Source organism: Dromiciops gliroides, chromosome 4 (assembly GCF_019393635.1).
Source record: "Dromiciops gliroides isolate mDroGli1 chromosome 4, mDroGli1.pri, whole genome shotgun sequence".
Classification (NCBI taxonomy): domain Eukaryota; kingdom Metazoa; phylum Chordata; class Mammalia; order Microbiotheria; family Microbiotheriidae; genus Dromiciops; species Dromiciops gliroides.
Genome location: NC_057864.1, coordinates 239500904 through 239523428, shown reverse-complemented (window position 1 = coordinate 239523428; position 22525 = coordinate 239500904). Strand labels below are relative to the sequence as shown.

At 42.2% G+C, this 22525-nt stretch overlaps 1 protein-coding gene across 3 annotated transcripts in view; it reads left to right on the top strand.

Moving 5' to 3' along the window:
* The first annotated feature begins 1451 nt into the window (after window positions 1-1451).
* The window catches only part of LOC122753379, a 31007-nt gene continuing 9933 nt past the window's right edge, over window positions 1452-22525 (top strand). The window contains exons 1-7 of one of the 3 annotated variants that reach the window (XM_044000747.1): window positions 1452-1602; window positions 14370-14425; window positions 14664-14704; window positions 15242-15715; window positions 18542-18631; window positions 19890-20120; window positions 20464-20486. In XM_044000747.1, coding sequence (XP_043856682.1) covers window positions 15272-15715; window positions 18542-18631; window positions 19890-20120; window positions 20464-20486 — 788 coding nt within the window. In that variant the 5' untranslated portion in view covers window positions 1452-1602; window positions 14370-14425; window positions 14664-14704; window positions 15242-15271. The remainder of the gene's footprint in view (window positions 1603-14369; window positions 14426-14663; window positions 14705-15241; window positions 15716-18541; window positions 18632-19889; window positions 20121-20463; window positions 20487-22525) is intronic. The other 2 variants (XM_044000745.1, XM_044000746.1) reach the window with 2 other exon arrangements.

Sequence of the window (22525 nt, the reverse complement as noted above, 5' to 3'; positions counted from 1 at the left end):
ACAACAACCCTGAGGATGAGTATTATTACTATCCTGGGTTTTAAACACAAGATAACTGAGGCTGAGAGAGGTTGAGTCCCTTCTTCAAAGTTACACAGCTATAAAGTGAGTTAGGATTCAAATTCATGGCCTCCTGATTTCAAGTCTAGCATTTTATCCATTGAACCGTTCAGGGGCTCCCATGATAGCAGATATGGTATGATCAGGTGAGGGTTGTGTTTTTTTTAATTGGGGAAGACATGAACATGTTCATGGGCAGCAAGGAAGCAGCCAGAACATGTCAAAAGACCAAAGATTACAGAGGGTTAAGATACAACCCTAAGAGGGAGCAATCTGCTGGAGAAGAGAGTGTGGAATGGGATCAAGGATTCATGTAGAGGATATTGCCTTTGTGATATGTGAGAGAGGGGTGAAGAAGTGGAGGAAAACATATGAATGATGTGAGATAAGGAGGAGGGGAAAAGAGAGAACTCTTGTCAAAAGGCCTGTTTTTTTTTCAATGAAGCATGAGACAAGTTCTTCAACAAAGAGGATGGAGTAAGGGATCCTATGTGAGGCTTGACAAGTGATTAAAGTGTTTGGAATAGCATATAGGATCAGTGAAATTGTAAATTGGGAGAGTGAGTTGATTAGGGAGGTGAAAAATGATGGCCTCCAGTGGTAAAGGCAAAATTGAGATTATGCAGAATTTGTCACCTAATCAGTCTTTCTGCTACCAGTCTCTCCCCATTCAATTCATTCTCCACATACAATCATATTCTTCCCCATACTGAATATTTTCACTGGCTTTTCTCCCATTCCCGGAATGCCCTCCCTCCTCCTCCTCTCTGACTCCTGGCTTCCTTCCAGTTCTAGTTTAAATGTTACCTTCTGAAAGAATGCTTTCTTGATCTCCTTAATGCTAACGTCTTCCCTTGGTTGATTATTTCCAATTTATCCTGTTTCTAGATTGTTTGGACATAATTACTTGCCTGTTGTCTCCTCCATTAAACTGAACTGCTAGAGAGCAGGGCCTTTTCTCTTTCTTTCTTACCCCAGCGTTTAGTACTGTGCCTGGCATATAGCAGACGCCTAATAAATGTTTACTGACACCATTAACTGACGGACACAGTTCTGAACATGTCACTCCCCTGCTCAAAGCACTTCAGTGGCTCCCTATTGCGTCTAGGAAAAAATACACTCATTCTAGTGTTTAAAGTTCTCTTCAATCCAGCTCCAACCTACTTTCCGGATGCCTTCCAGATGTTTTCATTTAATATTATTCTGCTACCCGTCCTCAACATCTAACTATAACAATCTCGAAGCCTAAAAGAATTGGCGGCGAGAGTCTGGATTTAGTTGATTGGAAGGGACACCAATAGGCTCTTCGGATTGGCCAATTATGAAGGGGCGTCATCAATCTCTAGTCAGACTAAGTAGCCTGAGGAAGAAACGGAAAAGGAAAAGTGAAAGGCGTAGAGAAGTTTTTCCGAAGTCCCCTTTGGGCTGGGCAGTTTTTCCTTCCCGAGCCTGCTACCTCCTGCGGCTTCTCCAGCTGCCAGCGACTCGGTGGAGTTGCATCTCCCTCCGCCTGTCCCCGACCTCTCCCTCTCGTCCGACGAGGTGAGAATTTCTCAAGCTGGGCCCAGATGAGATTGGCGTTGAGGGGGTGGGAGCTCTACGGAAAGAAGCCGGATTTTGGAGTCAGGGAACCTGGGTTTGGAACCAGGGTCTTGCCTTGCTACTTAGTAACCAGCAAAGCGCTTTCCTTCTCTGGGTCTCAGACCAAAACTCCCTTCAGCCACTGCTTGCCTGTATGTATGCTACCTTACCCATTACGATGGGTAAGCTCTTTGAGGGCAGGGATGGGCTTTCTTTTCATATTCGTGCTAAACCAGGGTTTAATAAACGCTGTTCCGTTCGTTATTCACTCACTCTGTAAAATGAGTTAGTTTGGAGCTCCAGCTCTAAAAACTGTTAATTCATTAACTTAGCCCAGGACTTGGGTTTGGCTGCCAGGTGTCCGTCAGCATTTATTAAATACCAGGTCTGTGCTAAGCGCAAGGAATCCAAAACCACACAACCAGTCGTCACACTCAAAGAGCCCACAGTCTAAGGGGGAAGACGACGCACAAACAACTATGTACAAAGAAAATAGAGACAGGATAAATTGAGGGTATTCTCATTTGGAAGATAATCAAATTTTCAAAGACAGAAATCTTCCAATCTTCTTCCAGAAGGTGTGACTTTATCTGAGACTTAAAGGAAGTCAGGGAAGCCCAGAGGGGAGGGAGAGAGTTCAGGCGTAGGGGCCAGCCAATGAAAACGCTGTTACTTTGAAGAAAAAAAGGTTACCAGACTTATGCAATAGGTGTCACGTGGACTTGTTTGGCCTTAGGAAAGGATGCAAGGAAATGCCGGCCCAGAGCCCTGATTTGGGTTTTTTTGTGGATTTGGTTTTTGTTTGCTTTGTTTTTTGGTCCGCTTGGGGGGGGGGGGGGGGGGAGAGAAGGTACTGCACTGGAGCTTCCTATCTGTGTATCCTAGATCAGGAGTCTGGAACTTTGGACCCATTTTCAAAGCCCTAAACTTTGGTGACATGTAAATTACCTCTATTACTGATCTTTAAAATTATATAACTAGTAATTTCTAAAATGGTATAACTAGTAGTACTCAAACTGATTAAATGCATTCCCTGGATTCTGTTGTGTAGAGGTTCTTAACCTGGAGTCCACAATACCACCACCCTCATTCCCATCCCCATCCCAGCCCCTCAGATCTGTCAGTAGATTTCAGGGAATCTGGATTTGGGTAGGAAAAAAAATCTGTATTTTTGTTTTCACTCATCTCTAACTGAAATTTAGCATTTCATTTTCTTCAATTCAACATTACTCTGAGGACTCCATGGGCTTCACCAGATTGCCAAATAGTTCCTTGACACTGATGTGGGGAGAAAGCACGTGGGTCCTTAGGATTCCTCTGTAAAGAATTACACTCTTGCACAAGACCTAATTAGGAATAAAAGAACAGGTTTATTGGGGTACAAGAGAAACTGGCTGAGAGGAAGGTTTTAGAGAAACAAAACGCTTTCCTCCTCAACTAGCTCCGGGAGCGCCCTTTTATAGGGTTTAGATGGCATGGGTAAAAGTGTCCCTTATTGTGTGAGGGGCTGGGGGTTCTCTGGAGTTGTGCTGGGGTAGGAGAGATCGGTCGTGAGCAATCTGGTGATGGGCATTAACTCTGTCCTGATGGGTCTGAGCAGTCTGCTGGTAGTCGGTTCCAGGTAGTCTTCTCCTGGTGTAGTCTATCCCAATGGATTACCTCATCCAGGTGCTCAGGAGGACTGGAATGCAGGGGTGGTGGTCCTGGAGCATGCTCATTTCAATCTGGTGCCGCTCATCTCTTTTGGGTGTGTATGTCCTTGATTGAGCTCAAGGAGAGGCCTACTTGATTTCAAGGGAAAACTCCTGAGGTTTCAAGGAAAAAGTTCCTTGACCTCCCCAGACAACTGTTGGAGTGACCAGGGCCCATAATCCTCCCATAACATTCCCCCCTTCTTATTTCTAGGGAAAAAGGGCAGTGGTCTCATCTTCCGTATCTGCTTCCTGCTGATTATGGATGTAGAGATGTCCCTGAATCATTGGGGTTACAGTGGAAGTCATTATGGGCCTGGTCCAGGGAGTGAAGTGGCATGGAGGCAGGGGTAGTGGCTGCCATGAGGTTGAAGGCCTTGAGTCTGCTTGAGACAAATTTTACAAAAAGGTTAAAAAGACAAGGGCCAAAGATTAAAAGAACAACGACTAATATCACTAGCGGAATAAAGGGAGTTAACCAAGAAAATAACAGAGAACTCTAGGAACCTGAGTGAGGAGAGAAAAGCTGCTCACGCGTGTCCTTCATCCAGTGAGAGCTATCATGGAGATTTTGTATTCGGGTCTCGACTTTCCTCGAATTGTTTTGTTTTGTTTTTTGTTTTGTGGGGCAATGAGGGTTAAGTGACTTGCCCAGGGTCACACAGCTAGTGTCAAGTGTCTGAGACTGGATTTGAACTCAGGTCCTCCTGAATCCAAGGCCAGTGCTGTATCCACTTCACCACCTAGCTGCCCCCTTTGTTTTGTTTTGTTTTGTTTTGTTTTTGTTTTTCCTCGAATTGTTAATAAACACACGTTGTATTCTGAACCATACACACAGGAGATAGTCTAAGGCTATTCTGTTATCTAACACTACATTGGCTAGAGTATCAAGGGACTCGTAAATCTTCTAACCCAGCTGCTGTTTCATTTGAGAGTCTTTCTATGGCCAGAGTAAGATTGGTTAGTATGGCATTCTGTTCAATATAGTCTATAAAAGGGATGGTGAGAGCTGCTGCCTTCTTAACCCACCAGAGAAAATTATCCCAAGAACCCCGTTTAATTCTTGAGGGGTGATTAGCAGGAAGGGTTGAGGGATTGTGGAAAACCTTCACTCGGGGATCCAAAAATCCCATTGTGTGTTGTCCATAGTGTTTATAGGGGCTGAGACATGAAGTTGTCATGAATTTCTGGGGGTATTCTTCAGGAGTTAGGCCTGTAACAAAAATTGGCAGATTCTGGTGTCCGCAGACAAAGACATACCCCTGAGTGGCACATAGAGACCCCTTGGTGTTTCTGAGCAATGTCTCAATCTCCTTGCCCCATTTTGAGGTTGGATTGCATGAGGGTATAATGCCAGGCCACCTCTGGCTATTCTTAAGGGTCTTTAACATACCCCAAGAAGCTGGAGGCCATGAAGGTTGCTGGAGGGTGGAATAATCTTTAAAACTGTCACTTGGAGTCAGGACAGTGTAATCGGTTTGCCAGTATGTGCACTTGGACAAGTAAAATGAACCCTTTTTATTATTTGAGGGGATTGGTGATCCTGTACAATTTACGCACAGGGCATGTGTGAGGTTAAATGGAAAGGAGATACCTTTCCGGTTCCCCTCGAGACAGGTAAGCTTGTGAGGTCCATTGATCACTTTCCCTCCCTAAATCATCATTGTCCCTGTGTACTGTTTCTTGGGATAGGTGATGTTGAAAAAAGGCTTACCAGCAGTGAAGCATGAAATGCCCCTAAAGGTCTCCCACAATGGTGTTGCAAATATAGGGAAGGTTGCATAGCGAGGGGACATAAAGGGAAGAGGCATAGAAGTAGAAAAATTAGCACCATGAACTATGGGAAGGGACCCATCACTATCCTGGGGATGTCTCTTACATACCCAGCAATCTGATGGTCCAGCCCTGGTGACTGCATCACCTAGTTGGACTATTTCATTATCCTGCCAGGTGCCAGGGCTTATGATTGAGGAGGAGAAGGCAAAGAAGCAAAGAGCACAAGTAAGAGGAGTAGCATAATGGAGTGATAGTGAGGGGGAGGTACACCGGTAAAGTTATCAGACCACTCACAGAATGTCTCGGGATCAGCTCTTTCTTTTGAATAGGTACTTCAGGTCCTCGACTGGTTCACATGAATACTCAGCTATGTCTTCTGTATCAGGTGCTATAGGGACAAAAGGTTTAATCCGAGAAAGATGAGTCCAGGAGTGCTGCCCCTCCAGTTTTACTGCTGTAGGGGTAGACAAGATTACCCGATGAGGCCCCTCCCAACAAGGGATCAACTGGTCTGAGGCCCTGCCTGTATCTCAGACTTTTTTTTTTTTTTTGGTGAGGCAATTGGGGTTAAGTGACTTGCCCAGGGTCACACCTAGTAAGTGTCAAATGTCTGAGGTCACATTTGAACTCAGGTCTTCCTGAATCCAGGGCCAATACTCTATCCACTGTGCCACCTAGCTACCCCTGTATCCCAGACTTTAAGGAAAACTAAGTCTTCTGGCTGAGTGGGGTGTTGGATGCCTGAGTCCTCCTGAGGTGAAGGTTTAGGCAGTATTTATTCTGCGTATTCCCGGATGGCCTGATGCAAGGACCCTAGCTGTCTGGAAAAACTGGTAATGGCATTGATATAGGCAGCAAAAAGGGGTTAATAGAAAAACCCAAGACCGAAGCTCTAATTCAGATATTAGCTCTAAAAGGGAGTCAGATCCCAGTTAATGGATAACTTATGTTAGGTTCTTATACCCATAGTAATCAACATCCATAACAGACCAGAATGGGTCAGGTCAAAATAACAATAAAGGAAAAAGACAACCTATAGAAATTCTAATGAAAAATGATTATATTTTGAAATTCGCCATGGGAATCAGAAAGAGACATACGCAGAAAAGGCCAAATTTGTCCCCAGATTCACCTTATGATGTGTAAACCCCCAAAACACACCTCCACTGAAAAAGGTACCCACCTTGGGGGTTGGCTTAGGACCCCAGGGACTCCAAATTTAGGATAAGCCCTCCCGTGAAACACCCCAAGGTGGAGAATGTTATAATGAGAAAGACAGGCTCTCCCCTGTACCTCCCCAAGGTGGAGATTATTATAATGAGACTGATAATCAATTTATCCATACTATAAATATAACTGTCTTTCCTTTCCCTATTTGAGAGATACCTTTCCAATATTCTGGTTCTCTCCTTGTGGTCACCCACAGTATTGCAATAAAACTTGGGAAACTGAGTCACTGAGTCTTATAATTCTTTTGGGACAACTCACAATCAGTTTGACCCCAAATTCCAGCCCACATCATTTGGTGCCCCGTGTGACTTCAAGTCCCAGACTCAGGGGGTGAGATCTCATTAAGGTAAGTTTGGGATCTGCCTTTAACTCCTGCACCCAGGTTTTTGGCTCATTTGGGAGTTCCAGGCAACGCACCAAAGTGAGGGGAGGGGGGGTTATTTCTCGTTGATCCAGGATCAAGCGATTTACCCTGAGGGATTTCTTTTTTTTCCTGAAAAGGAAGAAACAAATTGCCCTGTTGGCAAGACCCAGCAGTCTGGGGGACACCCTGGATTGGGTTCTTTGCTGTTTTAATGGACACCCACGTGGATACAGGTGCGGTGTCGGTAACCTCCAGGAGGTTACAGATGGATCAGGAAATTTTGATAAATTGGGAGAAGGGAATAAGGAGAAAATTGAATGTAGCTAAAAAGAAACAAATGACTTTAAGAGAAAGGAGAATTAAGGGACAAATTTGGACAAGTCCGATTGCACTGACCTGGAAAAGAAAATGGGTGGTGTTTTATTGCAATACTGTCAGGCCACAGCAACCCCCTCATTCGGCTCTTGGGTTCCCCTGACAGAGTATGCATTGTGTTTTTCCCCTCTGTTGCCTCAGAAACCTCAGTCACATTGGGTGGGCCCCCAAGGTCTGAGGTAGGATTTTTCACAGGTGTGGTCTTAGCCCAACCCACCTTAAAGGGACAAGGAGAGAAAACATTCTGCATAACCCCTCTGGTGTATCCTTATGAATTTGGGAAAAAGGGAAAAAGTTGGACATGGGTAAAAAGGACTTAATTTGCAAGAGAAAGATTTAAGGTATGGCTGTTTGTTTGTCTGTGTGCAGCTGCTAGCCTGCTTGTTGTCTCACGCATTTATGTCTGTCAAATGTTGTAATTGTGTTGTACAATCTGTGGGGAATTTTTGGTTGTGCCCCCCCTCCCCCAGCCTTTCAGAGTGATGGCCGGGCTCTGAAGGTGGAAGAAGGGAAGTCTTTGACTTCTGTACAGGTGTGTGTCTACTTAAGAGTTTGAATTTGGAATTGGGATGTAACTTCTTTGCTAGGCATTCATAGCCTTAGATGAACATTGTAAAAGTTGGTTTGAAAATGCTGCTACTTTGAAATCTTTTGTAGTGGAATGGTTAAAAATCAGGAACTATTTGTAATGTGTAAAAGTTGTGATGAAAAATGATCTCTAGTCAAGCGTGACTTGCGCCACTGCTCCCCCTGCTTCTCAGGAGCTGGCCAGTTGCGCAGCACCAGATCAGAGTGGTGGGTGAGAGAGAATGTTTATAAAATCTTAAGAAACTGTCCAGAGTATTTTAAATAATTGGTAAAAAACAGAAAGAAAACTGTGCTGTTTTGTACTGACTGTTCAAAGAATTTAGAATCTTGAAAAGAAAAAAAGGGGGAGTATATTTAAGGTACACTGCCACTTTAAGTGCTCACTTGCCATTTCAAGGTTTGTGAATTCTGGAAGAAACCAAAGAATACTGTTAAAGTTTTAAAGTTATTTTTAAATTGATGTATATGTGTTAAAATTGGAAAAGCAATTGATGGTCTTAAGAAAAACAGGTACTTTAGTTGTTTCCTCTAAGAGACAGAGGGAAGCATAGGAAGCTGGTAAATCATTAAACAGAAAAGGGCCTTCTAGACTTTTTTAAAAATTTGTAAACTTGCCAGGAAAGAGCCTGTTACAAGGAATGGTTTTGCTGAGGATTTATAAGGTTGCTTATTGTATAGAAGTAATTTCTAATGATTGATCTTTATACCAGGATAAAGTTTAAACATGAGAAGGAAGGAAAAACCAAGCAACATGTGTGTGTCCTGGTAAATCTTTTTTTTTTTTTTTGCTCATTGCAATTTCATGAGAGTAGAGGTTTGCTATTTAAGATAAAATATTTTTGGGATGGTAATTTATATTGTTTTGAGTTTTGAATTCAGGTATAATTGTTTGGATGGTTAAGCCAGTAATGCAAGTATTGGAGAGAATGCCACAAATCAATGCCACAAGAGGGAATGTGTTGCTTACAGGTGGAGATATCTGGGAAAAAGCAAAGGACAATTTCAGACTTAATCCGAGGTAGGCTCCTTTTGGCTGTTGTGTTCCTACTGAACAGGAAATGTTTTCCCACCTGGCTATCCCTGAATTTGGCTAGTACTGTATGACTGGTGGTTACCTGTAGCTTTTACCTGAAATCAAACAGAGCTAAGGATCTTATTCTGGCCTCATAATCATGTCCCTGCTTTTTCTTTTATAGCAGATTTCTATAATCAGAGCAAGTAGTCAGTAGAAGAAATGAGCACAATGCAAGTATTTAAGATCTTACTGTTTTCAGTTTAAATGTGTGGTCATGTGATATGTTGAACAATAAGGTATATTAATAATCAGGTTTGTCATCTGCCTGCTAATGCTTACGTGGTATGATGATACGGTTGAATTAACTGAGTATTTTTCTGGTTTAGAAGAAAATGAAATTCCTCCCCATTGCAGATGAGAGGGAGGATGGTAACTAGGAAACATAATTATGCGTTTTAGGTTTTATCATAAGTCTGCCTAGTCAGATCTCTGTTATGTACTGCCAAGGGCACCAAGCTACCAACTCCATAGTACAAGGGAATCACAGGGCAGACATTGCTGCTAGATTAGTTGCCAGGTCCATTCACCAGTCCACCCTAGCCCTGGTCCCCTTGCACCCTATTGTGCCCCAAAGGTATTTCCCCTTCCTAAACCAAAGAGGAGACTATGTCTTTAGTGTTAACTACCACTTGCTTATAATTCTTTACAGAGGTACAGGGGAGGGCCTGTCCTCATTATAATATTCTCCACCTTGGGCTGTTTCAGGGGAGGGCTTATCCTAATTTGGAGTCCCTGGGGGTCCTAAGCCAACCCCTGAGGCAGGTACCTTTTTCAGTGGAGGTATGTTTTGGGGGTTTACATGTCATAAGGTGAATCTGGGGACAAATTTGGCCTTTTCTGTGCATGTCTCTTTCTGATTCCCATGGTGAGTTTCAAAATATAATCATTTTTCATTAGAATTTCTATAGGTTGTCTTTTTCCTTTATTGTTATTTTGACTTGACCCGTTCTGGTCCGTTATGGTTGTTGTTCACTATGGGTATGAGAACCTAACATAAGTTATCCATTAACTGGGATCTGACTCCCTATTAGAGCTTGGGTCTTGGGTTTTTTCTATTAACCCTTTTTTGACTCCTACATCATTAGTAAGGTTCTTTTTAGGGTTTGGTTCATGGGTTCTACCTTCCCTGAGGACTGGGGGTGCCAGGCAGAGTGAAAGTGATAAGTAATACCCAATGCCTTTATTGTGAGTAACCCAAGAGGTAAAGGCAGTGCCATTATCACTCTGGAGAGATTTGGGTAGACCAAATCAGGAAATAATCTCGTTTAGGAGGGCTTTGGCTACCTCAGAGGCTTTCTCGGATTTGCCAGGGAAAGCCTCTACCCAACCAGTGAATGTATCAACAAAGGCCAGAAGAACTCTATATCTCCTGCATGTGGGGCAGATGAGTGAAATCAATTTGCTAGTCCTCTCCTGGGAGCTCCCCACTGTGCTGGAAGGGTTTCAAAAGGGGTGGTGGTGGTGGTGGTGGTTTTTCTCTTTCGAATAGAATTTTATTTTCCAAAATATATGTAAAAACAAAATTTTTAAAATATATATATTTTTTAAATTGATGTTAAGTGAGGCAATTGGGGTTAAGTGACTTGTCTGAAGCTAGATTTGAACTCAGGTCCTCCTGACTCCAGGGTTGGTACTCTATCTACTGCACCACCTAGCTGCCCCAACATCAATTTAAAAAAAAAAAAATTGTGTTCCAACTTCTCTTCCCCCCCCCCCCTCCATTCGCACCCCCCACCCACAAGAACTCAAGCAATTCAAAATAAGTTACACATCAGTAGTCATGGAAAAATTCCCATATTAGCTAGCTGTGAGAGAAAACAGTCAAAAAACCCAAAACTTAAGATTAAGGAATTGTCAAAGAGGAAAAGAAAAAAAAATTTTTTTAATGCATTTCCATCTGTTTTCAGATACTATCAGTTCTTTCTCTGCAGATGGGCTGCAATCTTCATAAGTCTTTCAGGGTTCTATTGGATCATTGCCTTGCTAAAAATAACCTCATGCTTCCCAGCAGATCATCCCCCACTATTGCTGTTATTTTGTATACAGTACATTTCACTCTGCTTCAGTTCATGTAGGTCTTTCCAGGTTTTTCTGATAGTATCCTGTTCATTATAACCTGTATATAGTACCTTAAGCTTGACAGAGAATTTTCTTCATAAAAGCCCAGCAAAGTAGGTATCATACGTTTTGCCATTATAATCAATCATCATAACTATTTCCCTCCATCCCACTCCCTTCCCATGACATTTCCTCTATCTTCTTTTTACCTGTTCCTCCTCAGAAGTGTTTTGCTTCTGACTATCCTCTCCCTTTTTTCACCCTTCCTTCCTTATCCTCTTCCCCTCCTATTTTCCTGCAGGGTTAAATAGATTGCTCCTCCCAATTGGGTATGGAAGCTATTCCCTCCATGAGCCCACTCCAATGGGATCAGGATCCCTGAGCTAATTCTGTGTTCTAAATTTTTCTTCCTCCCTCCTCAACCCTCCCTATGAGATCAAGCAATTCAATATGTCATACTGGTGCAGTAATGCAGAACATCTTCATCTTCCTTGAAAGTGTTTTGCTTTTTACTGCTCTCTCCCGCAATCTGCCCTTTCCTCCTTCCCTTCTTCCCCCCTCCCCTTTTCTCCCCCCCATCCCCTCAGGGCAAAAATATATTACTATACCTACTTGAGTATGTGTTAGTCCTTCTTTGAGCCAATTCTGATGATATTAAGGTTCACTCACTCCCCAACTCCTTCCCCCTCTTCTACTCTCCTCCATAAGCTTTTTTCTTGTTTCCTTCATGTGAACTACCTCTCCCCAGACCATCTCTCCCCTTCTCCCTCCCCCAGTTTATTCCTCCTACACTTTAACCCTATTTTAATGATGTCATCATGGATTAGTTAGGTGGCACAGTGGACAAAGCACCAGCCCTGGACCCAGGAGGCCCCAAGCCCAAATCCAGCCCCAAACATAAGACACCCCACCCTGTCTGCCCTTTAAAGAACAAAACATAAATGCTTTACAGATATAATCCCTTCATATTCAGTTCATCCCTGTCTTCTGTGAATTGCTTACTGAGATAGTTCTTATGATTTCAAAGTATTACCTTTCCATGTAGGAATGTAAATGGTTTGATCTTTTAATATCTCTCATGAAGTCTTTTTCCCGTTTACCTTTTTATGCTTCTCCAGGGTCTTGTATTTGAAAGTAAAATTTTCTATTCAGTTCTGGTCTTTTCATCACAAATGCTTGAAAGACCTCTTTCTCATAGAGATCCCATTTTTGCCTCTGAAAGATTATACTCAGTTTTGCTGGATACATGATTCTTGGCTACAGTCCCAGTTCCTTTGCCCTCTGGAATATCATATTCCATGCCCTTCGGTCCTTTAATGTAGAAGCTGCTAGATCTTGCTTTATCCTTATTGGAGCACCACAGTATTTGAATTCCTTTTTTCTAGCTACTTGCAGTATTTTCTCCTTTACCTGGGAGTTCTGGAATTTGGCTATAATATTCCTGGAGGTTTTCCTTTTGGGATCTCTTTCAGGAGGTGATCGGTGGATTCTTTCAATTTCTATTTTGCCTTCTGATTCTAGAATATCAGGGCAATTTTCCCTCACAATCTCTTGGAGGTGTCTAAGCTTTTGTTTTGGTCATGGTTTTCAGGGAGTCCAATGATTTTCAAATTATCTCTCCTAGATTTATTTTCTAGGTCAGCTGTTTTTCCAAGGAGTTTCACATTGCCCTCTATTTTTTCATTCAATTGGATTTGCTTTACTGTGTCTTGGTTTCTCATAAGGTCACTAGCTTCCATTTGTTCAATCCTAATTCTTAGGCAGTTATTTTCATCCGACAGTTTTTTAATCTCCTTTTCCATTTGGCTTTTCAAACTGTTGACTTTTTTCTCATGACTCTCCTGCATTGCTCTCATTTCCCTTTCCATTCTTTCTTCCTTTACTCTACATCTTCTTTCTATTTCTCCTACTTTCTCTTCAAAGTCCCTTTTGAGAGCTTCCATGGCCTGAGACCAGTTCATATTTTTCTTGGAAGCTTTGGATGTTGGAGCTTTGACCCTATTATTATCCTCTTCTTCTTCTTCTTCTTCTGAGGTTGTATTGTGGTCTGCCTTACCCCCAAAGAAGTTTTCGATGGTCTTCTGCTTTCTCTGCTTACTCATCCTGGCTTACTATTTCTTGGCTTTTAACTCCTTCTTAAAGCATGGCACTGCTTCCAGGATACACTGTTCAAGCTACATTGTGGCCCAGGGGATGGTTGGGCTTCTTCTCAGCCTGCCTGGCCTCGCTTTCATTTGATTTTAAACTCTCCACTGGGGGGGGGGGGGTTGCTTCTCGGCTCTACTCCTGTTCTCAGCTTCAGAGGGTCCCAGGTGTTTTGGGTTGAGGTGGGGCAGGTTTTAATCTCACCTGGGCTGTTCTGAGGTCCAGAGATAACCTCAGGCCTAATTACTAAGCAACCAACCAGCAAAGCTTTCTGTGGTGTGGTTCTCAGCTTCCGATGAGACTGCTCCCCTGCTTTCCTCCCCAACCTGGGTCTCCCGCCGCTCAGGATTTCTTCCTGGTTGCCCACTGGGGTGGGACAGTCTAATCCTTCCCCCCCAGTCCACTAGTACCCCTGCACTTCCTTCTCCGTGCCTCCCCCCCCCCCCCCCAAGCTGTTCAGCCCGACCGCTCTTGGTTCCAGAAGACACCGGTGCTGCAGCCGATTCAGAGGCACTGGGGCAAATTCCTCTGGTGGGTGTCTGGTGTGTCGGCCCCATTGCAGGGTTAGGCTTTATTCGTGGCCCAGAATGGCCCCCTGAAATCTATCTATAGTTGGAGAAAACTCTCAGCCCGTATTTTTTGTGTTTTCCTGCCCCAAGGGTTCTTTTATTGCTATTTTTGGGGTGATTGTATCAGGAGCCCTGTGGGTTTAATGTCTTTCCTCCGCCATCTTGGCTCCGCCTCCCCCAGTGAATAGAGTTTTAATCAGGGTAGTTAAGGACTCCCTTCCCAAATGGGTGGTCTGATGCAGGCCTGAAGCTAACTTCCAAACCATGTTGCTTGGAAGGAGGAACTGACCTGCGGGAGTCGTGTACCACCCTGTGGCTTCTGGGATAAAGCCTTGGCTGTTAGCAAAGCTGATTTCCTCTTGTGTATAAGAGGGAAAAATTTCTGGGGGAAGGGAAGGGTGGAGGGGAACTAAGGCAAGGGTGTGGCTCTCTCTAACTGAGTTTTTGCAGCAAGGTCTGCTCTCCTGTTCCCCTGAGAAATTGAGGAGTCTCCCCTTTGGTGCCCCAGACAGTGCATCATGGCCACCTCACGAGGGAGAGTTACTGCCTCAAGAAGGTGCATGATTTCTGACCCATGTTTTACGGGGGAGTTCTTAGAGGTTAATAATCCCCATTCTTTTCATATGGCACCGTGAGCATGGAGGACATAGAAAGCATACTTAGAGTCAGTATAGATGTTAACTGACTTGCCCTTAGCCAACTCTGAGGCCCTCCTGAGAGCAATGAGTTCTACTTTCTAAGCAGAGGTCCCCGGAGGGAGGTTCTTTGCTTCTATGGTGTCCGTCAGTTATGAACCCCTGTTCTAGTGGGAGTCTGAAAGTTCTCCTCGGCCTTGTGTGTTCTGCTGCCCTTCTTAGGAACCAAGAACATCTGGCAAGATTTTGGAAGAACTTAAGACAGTCTGAAAGAGTTGGTAAGTCTAAGGTGAGAACCTGCTTAGACCTCATTCCAGAATCCAAAATATAGTTGGATTTTCCCCTGTGGACCTCTAAAAGGGATGTTTTTATATCAATTAATCATTCTATCATATCAAACCCCCTCAATTCCTTTTCTGTGCACAATATACATCAAACCTATGTTAAATGTTTTCTCCCTTCCTCCCATCCAACACCGCTCCTCTTCCTTCACTTTGTTTGGTTTATTTTTTGCAGGGCACTGAGGGTTAAGTGACTTGCCCAGGGTCACACAGCTAGTAAGTATCAAGTGTCTGAGGCCAGATTTGAACTCAGGTCCTCCTGAATCCAAGGCTAGTGCTCTATCCACAGTGCCACCTAGCTGCCCTTCTTCCTTCACTTTGAATGGAATCCTGCCCTCACAGCATCTAGTCTTCAACTCTGTTTAGACCTGTGCACCATTCCAACTCCTACTCAAACATCTTTTCAAAACCCACTCCCCTAAATCCCTTCTGAGAAGAAGAAGGACTAGAGATTTGGTACAATAGAGTCAGAGAACCTGACTTCAGATCCCAGTTCTGCTACTTCCTCTTACCTGTGTGTAACCCTGGGCAAGAAGGAATAGTGGCCTGTCAAGTTCCTTCAAGCTCTAAATCTACTCTCTGATCCTAGTCTGAATACCTAGAATTTTGACTCCATGCTTAGTCTCATTTGGGGGGAAGTAGCAACATTCCCATGTTAACTAATCTTCACCCAAACTCCCCAATTGTAATTTCAATCCAAATTCATTTTCAGAATTTCTCTCTTTACCCTATTCACCTCCTCACCATGTCTAGGAAGCAGAATCCAGGTGAAAAAGAGCAGTCATGGCTGCCAGACCCCTGCCAGAGACACTCCTAGAAGAACTGACCTGCAGTATTTGTGTGGAGTGCTTGAAAGACCCAGTCAGCATCCCCTGTGGCCACAGCTTCTGCCAAGTCTGTATCACTGAGCTATGTGACTACTGTAAGACCCACAACCAGCTCTCTGCATCCTGTCCAATTTGCAAGAAGTCTTTTCAAAAGGAAAACATCAGTCCCAATTGGGTGCTGGCACAACTAGTGCCCAGCCTTCTCCACTTAGAACTCTCAGAGAAGCAATCAGAAGATTCTAAGCAACTGGCGGATTACCAGCTTTGCAAGAGGCATGGGGAAAAGACCTTTTTCTACTGTGAAACAGATGAGCAATTCTTGTGCTTTGTGTGCAGGGAGCTCCGGGAACATAGCACTCATGTTGTCCTGCCAGTAGAGGATGCTGCCCAACCCTACAAAGTAAGACATTTGCCTTGGTCTTTTCTTCCTCTTGATTGACTGATCTAGGATGAATCTAGTAAAGGTAGTAGACATGTTACCTGTGATCAGCAATTAGTCTGAAGGTATCTGTTAAGCATTTACTGTGTGCCAGGCATTATGCTAACCTACAGAACTGTGGTTTGGTTATAGTGTGACCACCAGGATTGTCACTGTCAAAATTCCCTGCTATCTCAAAATGCTAATTCCCTGTCTACACAGATGCATTTCCCAGGAAGTGTGGTGCTGTGTGGAAAGAACTCTGGATTTGAAGTTAAGAGCACCTGGATTAATAGCCTGGCTCTTTCACTTCTAATGTGACCTTGCAAAAGTTACTTAAGCTATGGGGCCCTCAGATTCCTATAAAATCAGGGCATTGGACCCTGTAGAGTTCCTTCTAGTTCTAAATCCATGATCTTATTACTATTACTGTTCAGTTGGTCACCAGAAAGGGCAGAAGTGTATAGCAGTGATAGAAAGGATAGGGTTGGGGGTATTGGTTGTCAAAAGGAGTTAGAGCAGGAATCCGGGATGGTGAAGCAAAGAGGGATACAAGTAGAGTTTACTTAAAACTTATAGAAAACAAACCCCTGGAGAACTCCATTTTGAAGATTCCATGTTGAACTAAAATTATGGCTGAAGTGATTTTAAAGAGAAGCAGAAAATTTCCCAGCATTCCCAATAATTAAGCCCAAGATAGGTTTTCTTTATTCCTGGACAGTTTTTTAGGAACAGTCTCCAATATTTTCCCACTGTATCTAGAAAAATGGAATTCCTAGCTAAGGATGGTTACTTTCTCTCTAGGAGTGATGGGATCTGAAAGCTCTATGGAGTTTTGAAGGAAAACCCCTCTGTAGATGATGATCAAGTAATTTCCTTCAGAAAGAGTAACCAAAGTAAAAGGTCTATGTTAGGGAGGACTTTGTCAGGAAAGACCTCATGGAGTGAGTTGAGCATGGCCCTAAAGGAAATAGAGGATTGTACTAAGAGAGAGGAAAGGTAAGGAACATTTCGGGAGGGGTAAAAGAACATAAGGAAGAGCATACTGTAATCTAAATGGTAGCTGTGATCCTGGCACCTCTTTGTATCATTAACTGAATCTTATATCAAGCTTAAGGCTGACCTAATTTTACTGCAAACCTTTTCACTTATCCTTTTCCTGTATTTAACCATAGTGATGCTTTCAAACCTGTTTCTTATTCTGCTGTTCCCACTTATCTTCTCCTGGATCCTGATATTGACTTCCAGTCCCTTTCTCCATGGAGAATGCTTGAAGCATACTGATTATTTTTTACTCAGACTCATAAAATGTCATTACTTTAAAGCTCCTGCATCAGTCATCTAGCCCAATCCCCTCAATTTATTAATTCATTTATTTATTTTTTAAAAGTGATGAGCATTTTTATTTATAGTTTTGAGTTTCAATTTTTATCCCTCCTTCCCTTCCCCTCTGCTCCCTCCCTGAGGAGATAAGCAATCAGAAATGGGTTATACATGTGCAATTATGTAAAACATTACCATATTAGTCATTTTGTACAAGAAAACTTAAAAGAAAAAATGAAAAAAAGTGAAAAATAGCATGCTTCAGTCTGTGTTCCATCAATATCAGTTATTTCTTTGGAGGTGAATAGTATGTTTCATCAGTAGTCCTTTGGGACTGTCTTGGATGATTGTATTGTTGAGAATAGCCAAGTTGGAGGCAGCTAGGTGGCACACTGTATAAAACACTGGCCCTGGATTCAGGAGGACTTGGGTTCAAATCCAGCATCAGACACTTGACACTTAGTAGCTTTGTGACCTTGGGCAAGTCACTTAACCCTCATTGCCCCACCCAAAGAGAGAGAGAGAGAGAGAGAGAGAGAGAGAGAGAGAGAATAGCCAAGTCATTCACAGTTCCTCATCAAACAATATTGTTGTCTCTTTGCACAATGTTCTCTTGGTTCTGCTCACTTCACTAGACATCAGTTCATATAAGTCTTTCCAGGCCTTTCTGAAATTATCCTGCTTGTCATTTCTTATAGCACAATAATATTCCATCATTATCACCACAGCTTGTTTAGCAATTCCGCAATTGATGAACATTCCTTTGATTTCCAATTCTTAGCCACCACAAAAAAGAGCTGCTATAACTATTTTTGTACGAATAGGTCTTTTTCTCTTTTGGGAGATGTCTTTGTGATATAAACCTAGCAGTGTTATTATTACTGAATCAAAAGGTATGTACAGTTCTATAGCCCTTTGGGCATAGTTCCATCCTCAATTTATTTTTTTAAATGTTTATTCTTTGTTATTCGGAGCGTGAACATTTCTATATACAAAGAACAGAAAAAGATTGCATATGAAATGATGAATCTCTGTTATGTTCAGCTTTTTTTAAGCTGTATGTAATAAGTTCAACAGGTTAGTTACCAAGCCATCCTACTTGTCTGTGTCTCCTTCTAAACTCCTTTAAATTCTTGTCTATGCATTTCTTTAAATGTTTCCTTGATGTTGTTTTCTTTATTTTTCTTTTTAGGCATCACTATTACTAGTCCCCTATACATGGTTTATATGCTATCAAAAGTACTTTCTAGGGGCAGCTAGATGGCGCAGTGGATAGAGCACTGGCCCTGGAGTCAGGAGTACCTGAGTTCAAATCTGGCCTCAGACCCTTAACACTTACTAGCTGTGTGACCCTGGGCAAGTCACTTAACCCCAATTGCCTCACTAAAAAAAAAAAGTACTTTCTAGTTCTGTATACCAAGACCCTCTCATGAAGAGATGTTGAAATTGTATTCTCCAGTAGGAAAGTAACTCTCCTTTCTTCAGGATGAAATTCAGAGACAGCTGGAAAGTCTGAAGGAAGCCAAAGAAAAATTTATGCATTTGAAAGGAACTGACACATTCCAGGCACTGCTGGTAGGAGATCATTCCTTCTTCTTTCTCAGCTTCCCTCACAGGCCTCCCAAAAAGTGGTGCTCTATTTCAGGGGCCCAGTGCCTCTCGATTATTTGCTTTAGAGACCTGGAAAGAAGAATATGACCTTCCAGGGTATGGAACATATGTTCTTTCCCATGTTCATAAGAGAATGAAGGAGGGGTAAAGAAAGTGTGTCTTTATACAACTTTTACTTGTATGACTTTATGCAAATTAATATTTCTTCTTAATTAATGATTAATCTTTGTTAAATGGGGATGAGATCCTATTTGATCCCCACACCTGTCTTATAGCATTGTTGTAAATTTAAATGAGGTAATAGGTGTCAGAGTTTTTTGAAAAATGCTATGCACATATAAAGTTATGATTGATAAGAAAAAGTCTGGTCCTTCGGGGATAGGTCCAAGGCAATAAAGGGCTTGGATGACATGACAGGACTAGAGGATAATGAAAAGTCTAGGAGAGAGAGATGGGAATGTTCTTATAGCTTCTCATCTTTCCACTGATGTCCTTCCTCCTACTTATTGCAACACTCCCATTCATACTGCACTCAAGACCAATCTGGCCATTATTTTCCATCAGTTTCACATGATGGACAAGTAAGGAGAAGACCTGAGATCATATGGATCAAGAGGTACCATGTTAGTTATATGCTATAGATCTATTACTCTATGCCATAGATTCTCAAATCCTGAAACTGGGAGTGCAGGCAAGAGATAGGAGGAGTGAAATTCTAACAATCATCATGCTATCTTTTTTTTTTTTTCCCCTTTCGGTCAATGGTAATGAGACTTTAGCAGAGAAGTTTTTAATATTTTTATGTCGGGGCGGCTAGATGGCGCAGTGGATAAAGCACCGGCCCTGGATTCAGGAGTTCCTGAGTTCAAATCCGGCCTTAGACACTTGACACTTACTAGCTGTGTGACCTTGGGAAAGTCACTTAAGCCCCATTGCCCTGCCAAAAAACAACAACAACAACAAAAAAAAAAACAAAGGACAAAAGCAGTTATCAATATTTTTGTGTCATGTGCCCCTTTGGCAGTCTGGTGAAATGTAATACTATTTTGCTTCATTGCTTACATTCATAATTGAAGAAACTCGGTAAGAAATTGGTGAAAATAAAGATGTAGGGGGGTTTTCCCCATTCAAATTCATATCTATTGACCTTTTGGGGATCCATGGACCCCAGATTAACAACTCCTGCTCTACAGTAATATCATTTTCCACTTTGTTTCTACAGTATCAGATCCAAGACAAAAAACTAAGAATTGTGTCTGAGTATCAGCAGTTCCGGGAGTTTCTTGATATACAGGAACAGTTCTTCTTGGCCCAGGTAGAGGAGCTAGAGAAGGACATCACCTGTCAGAAGGAGCAGCATGTCAAACAAGTCTCTCAAAAAATATCTCATCTTGAAGAATTAATAAATAAAATGGAGGAGAGAGTTTCTCAGACCCCAAGTGAAATCCTCAAGGTGAGAAACAAGGGAACTTATTATCTATGTCCCAGATGGTGAGTATGATAGATGGGTTACAGAATAGAAACTGACATGAAAGAAGACATGAATTGAAAGTGAACTGATGACAATATAGAACTGGATGAATTTGCAACTATCAAAAGCATGAGGTATTAGAACCTAAAGGGAATTAATGATATTGAGAAAAGTTGGGATTTGTAGATGTGGAATAAGCATCTGGAACAGCTGGGAGAAAAGCACAAAAATTAGTTTGGGTATTCTCTAGGGATTTGTTCCATATCCAGTGGGTAATGGCTAAAGAAAAACTGACTTTTTCCCCCCCCTCCCCTCTCTTCCATAGATCAGAAAACAGTTGGAAGAAAGGTAAGTGTTCTTAGCTGGGTTTTTTCCTCTCTATGTATCCTCTATCTCTCATTCATTTGTGGATATCCAATGAATAAATTAGTTTTTTCTCTCCTGTCAGCCTGAAAGAATACCTTCAATACAAGGATTTATGGTTCTATTTTTAAAAAATCCCAAACCTTTATTCAGTGTCTAACAGGTACAGAACACTGGGGTAGTTGCTATAGGAAATAGAACATCCCAGTCCCAATGGGGTTTTCAATTTAATGTCGTGGGGTGGGGGGGGGGGCCGGGAGCCAGGTTACATAGGTGGTGCAGTGGATATAGCGCCAGCCCTGGATTCAGGAGGACCTGAGTTCAAATCTGGCCTCAGACACTTGACACTAGCTGTGTGACCCTGGGTAAGTCACTTAACCCTCATTGCCCTGCAAAAACAACAACAACAATTTAATAAGGGATTAAGTTGCAAAAATAATTTTAATATACATTATATAAAGATGTCAGAGACCTATGCAAAGTGCCACAAGTAATCCAGCTTTTGCTTGAAGATGTCCAGTGACAGGAGACCCACTATATACCAAGGTAACCCATTCCACTTCACCTTGGCTGTAATCGTTAGGAAGTTTTTCCTGACATCAAGTTGAAATTTACTTCTTTGCAGCATCCACCCATTTCTCCTAGTTCTGCCCTCTGGAACCAAGTAGAAGAAATCTAATCTCTCTTCCACATGAGAACCCTTTGTGATGATTAAAAATAATGAGAGACATGATATTTGGGTAATTTAATCATTTTATTAACATGGCCAGCAGGATATTAGTAAAATGAGGTCTATGGCCATCTTTCTCAGACCAAAGACTCCTCCTCACAGTTGGGTCCCAGTTCATATGTTTCCAAGGTAGGAGGTCAGTCACACAACAAACAAATCTAATTGGTTAGCATTATTCAAATCTTATTGGTTGACATGATTTGGAAGTGGTTATATTAAAATGAAGTCTGGGGATGACATCAGAGAAAGAAATGCAAGTGGCAAGGAGGCAAAGTCCATTATCTAGGTGTGGTTTAATCCCATCCTTCCTTCTGCAAACTAAACAAAAGAATCTATCTCTCCTTTTGTTCCCTAGGGTTTGTCCCAGAGGAGATTTGATGAATTTTCTCCAGGGGAACTAGACGTTGGGGGAAGGGGGGGGGCAGACAAGGACTGATCCCAGGGTCCCCCAAGAAATTGATTGTTAATAATTATTTTCTCATACCTTCAAATACTTAAAGACAGGAATCATGCTCCCCTGAGTCTTCTCTAGGGTTTTCTTTCTACCAATTCCTTCAACTTGTCTGCATATGGCATGAACTTGAAGCTTTTCACCATACCACTTGCCCTCTTCTAGACTATCTCTAATTTATCAGTGTTCTTTGTACAAGGTGATACCCAGAATTCAATATAGTACTCCAGAAATGTAGACTGATGGAGTACGGTAGGTCTGACATCTCCTTATTCCTGGAAGCTCTTCCTCTCTTGGTCTTCATTAAAGCCCAAGATTGCATTAGCTTTTTTGGCTGCTATTTTCCCCCCAGATCCATCTAATTCCTGTACTGTCTAGTCTACATCTTTTCCATCTTTCTCACAAGCATAGCATAAGAAACTTTATCAAATACTTTGCTAAAAGTATCTTTAAAATACACCTATAGATTCCCTCTTACCAGTTTAGTAGCCTGTTGAAAAAGAAAATCAAATTAGTTTCTTATGATTTGTGCATGGTGAAACCATTCTGGTCCCTTGTTAACATCTTTTCCTTTTCTAGATGTTCACCAAGCATTACTTGAATCATACAATTTGACTAGGAATTGAAATCAAATTCATTTGCCTGCAACTTACAAGTTCCTTTTTCTTCCCTATTTTGAAAATTGGGACATTTGCACTCTACAATGTTACAGTATTTCTCTTGTTCTCTAAGATTTTTCAAATATCACTGTCAGCCATCATATTTGCCAGGGTTTTCAGTATACCTAAGGATGTAGTTCTTCTAGGCCAATTGACATGCGGAGGTTGAGGGGCTATTGAGACA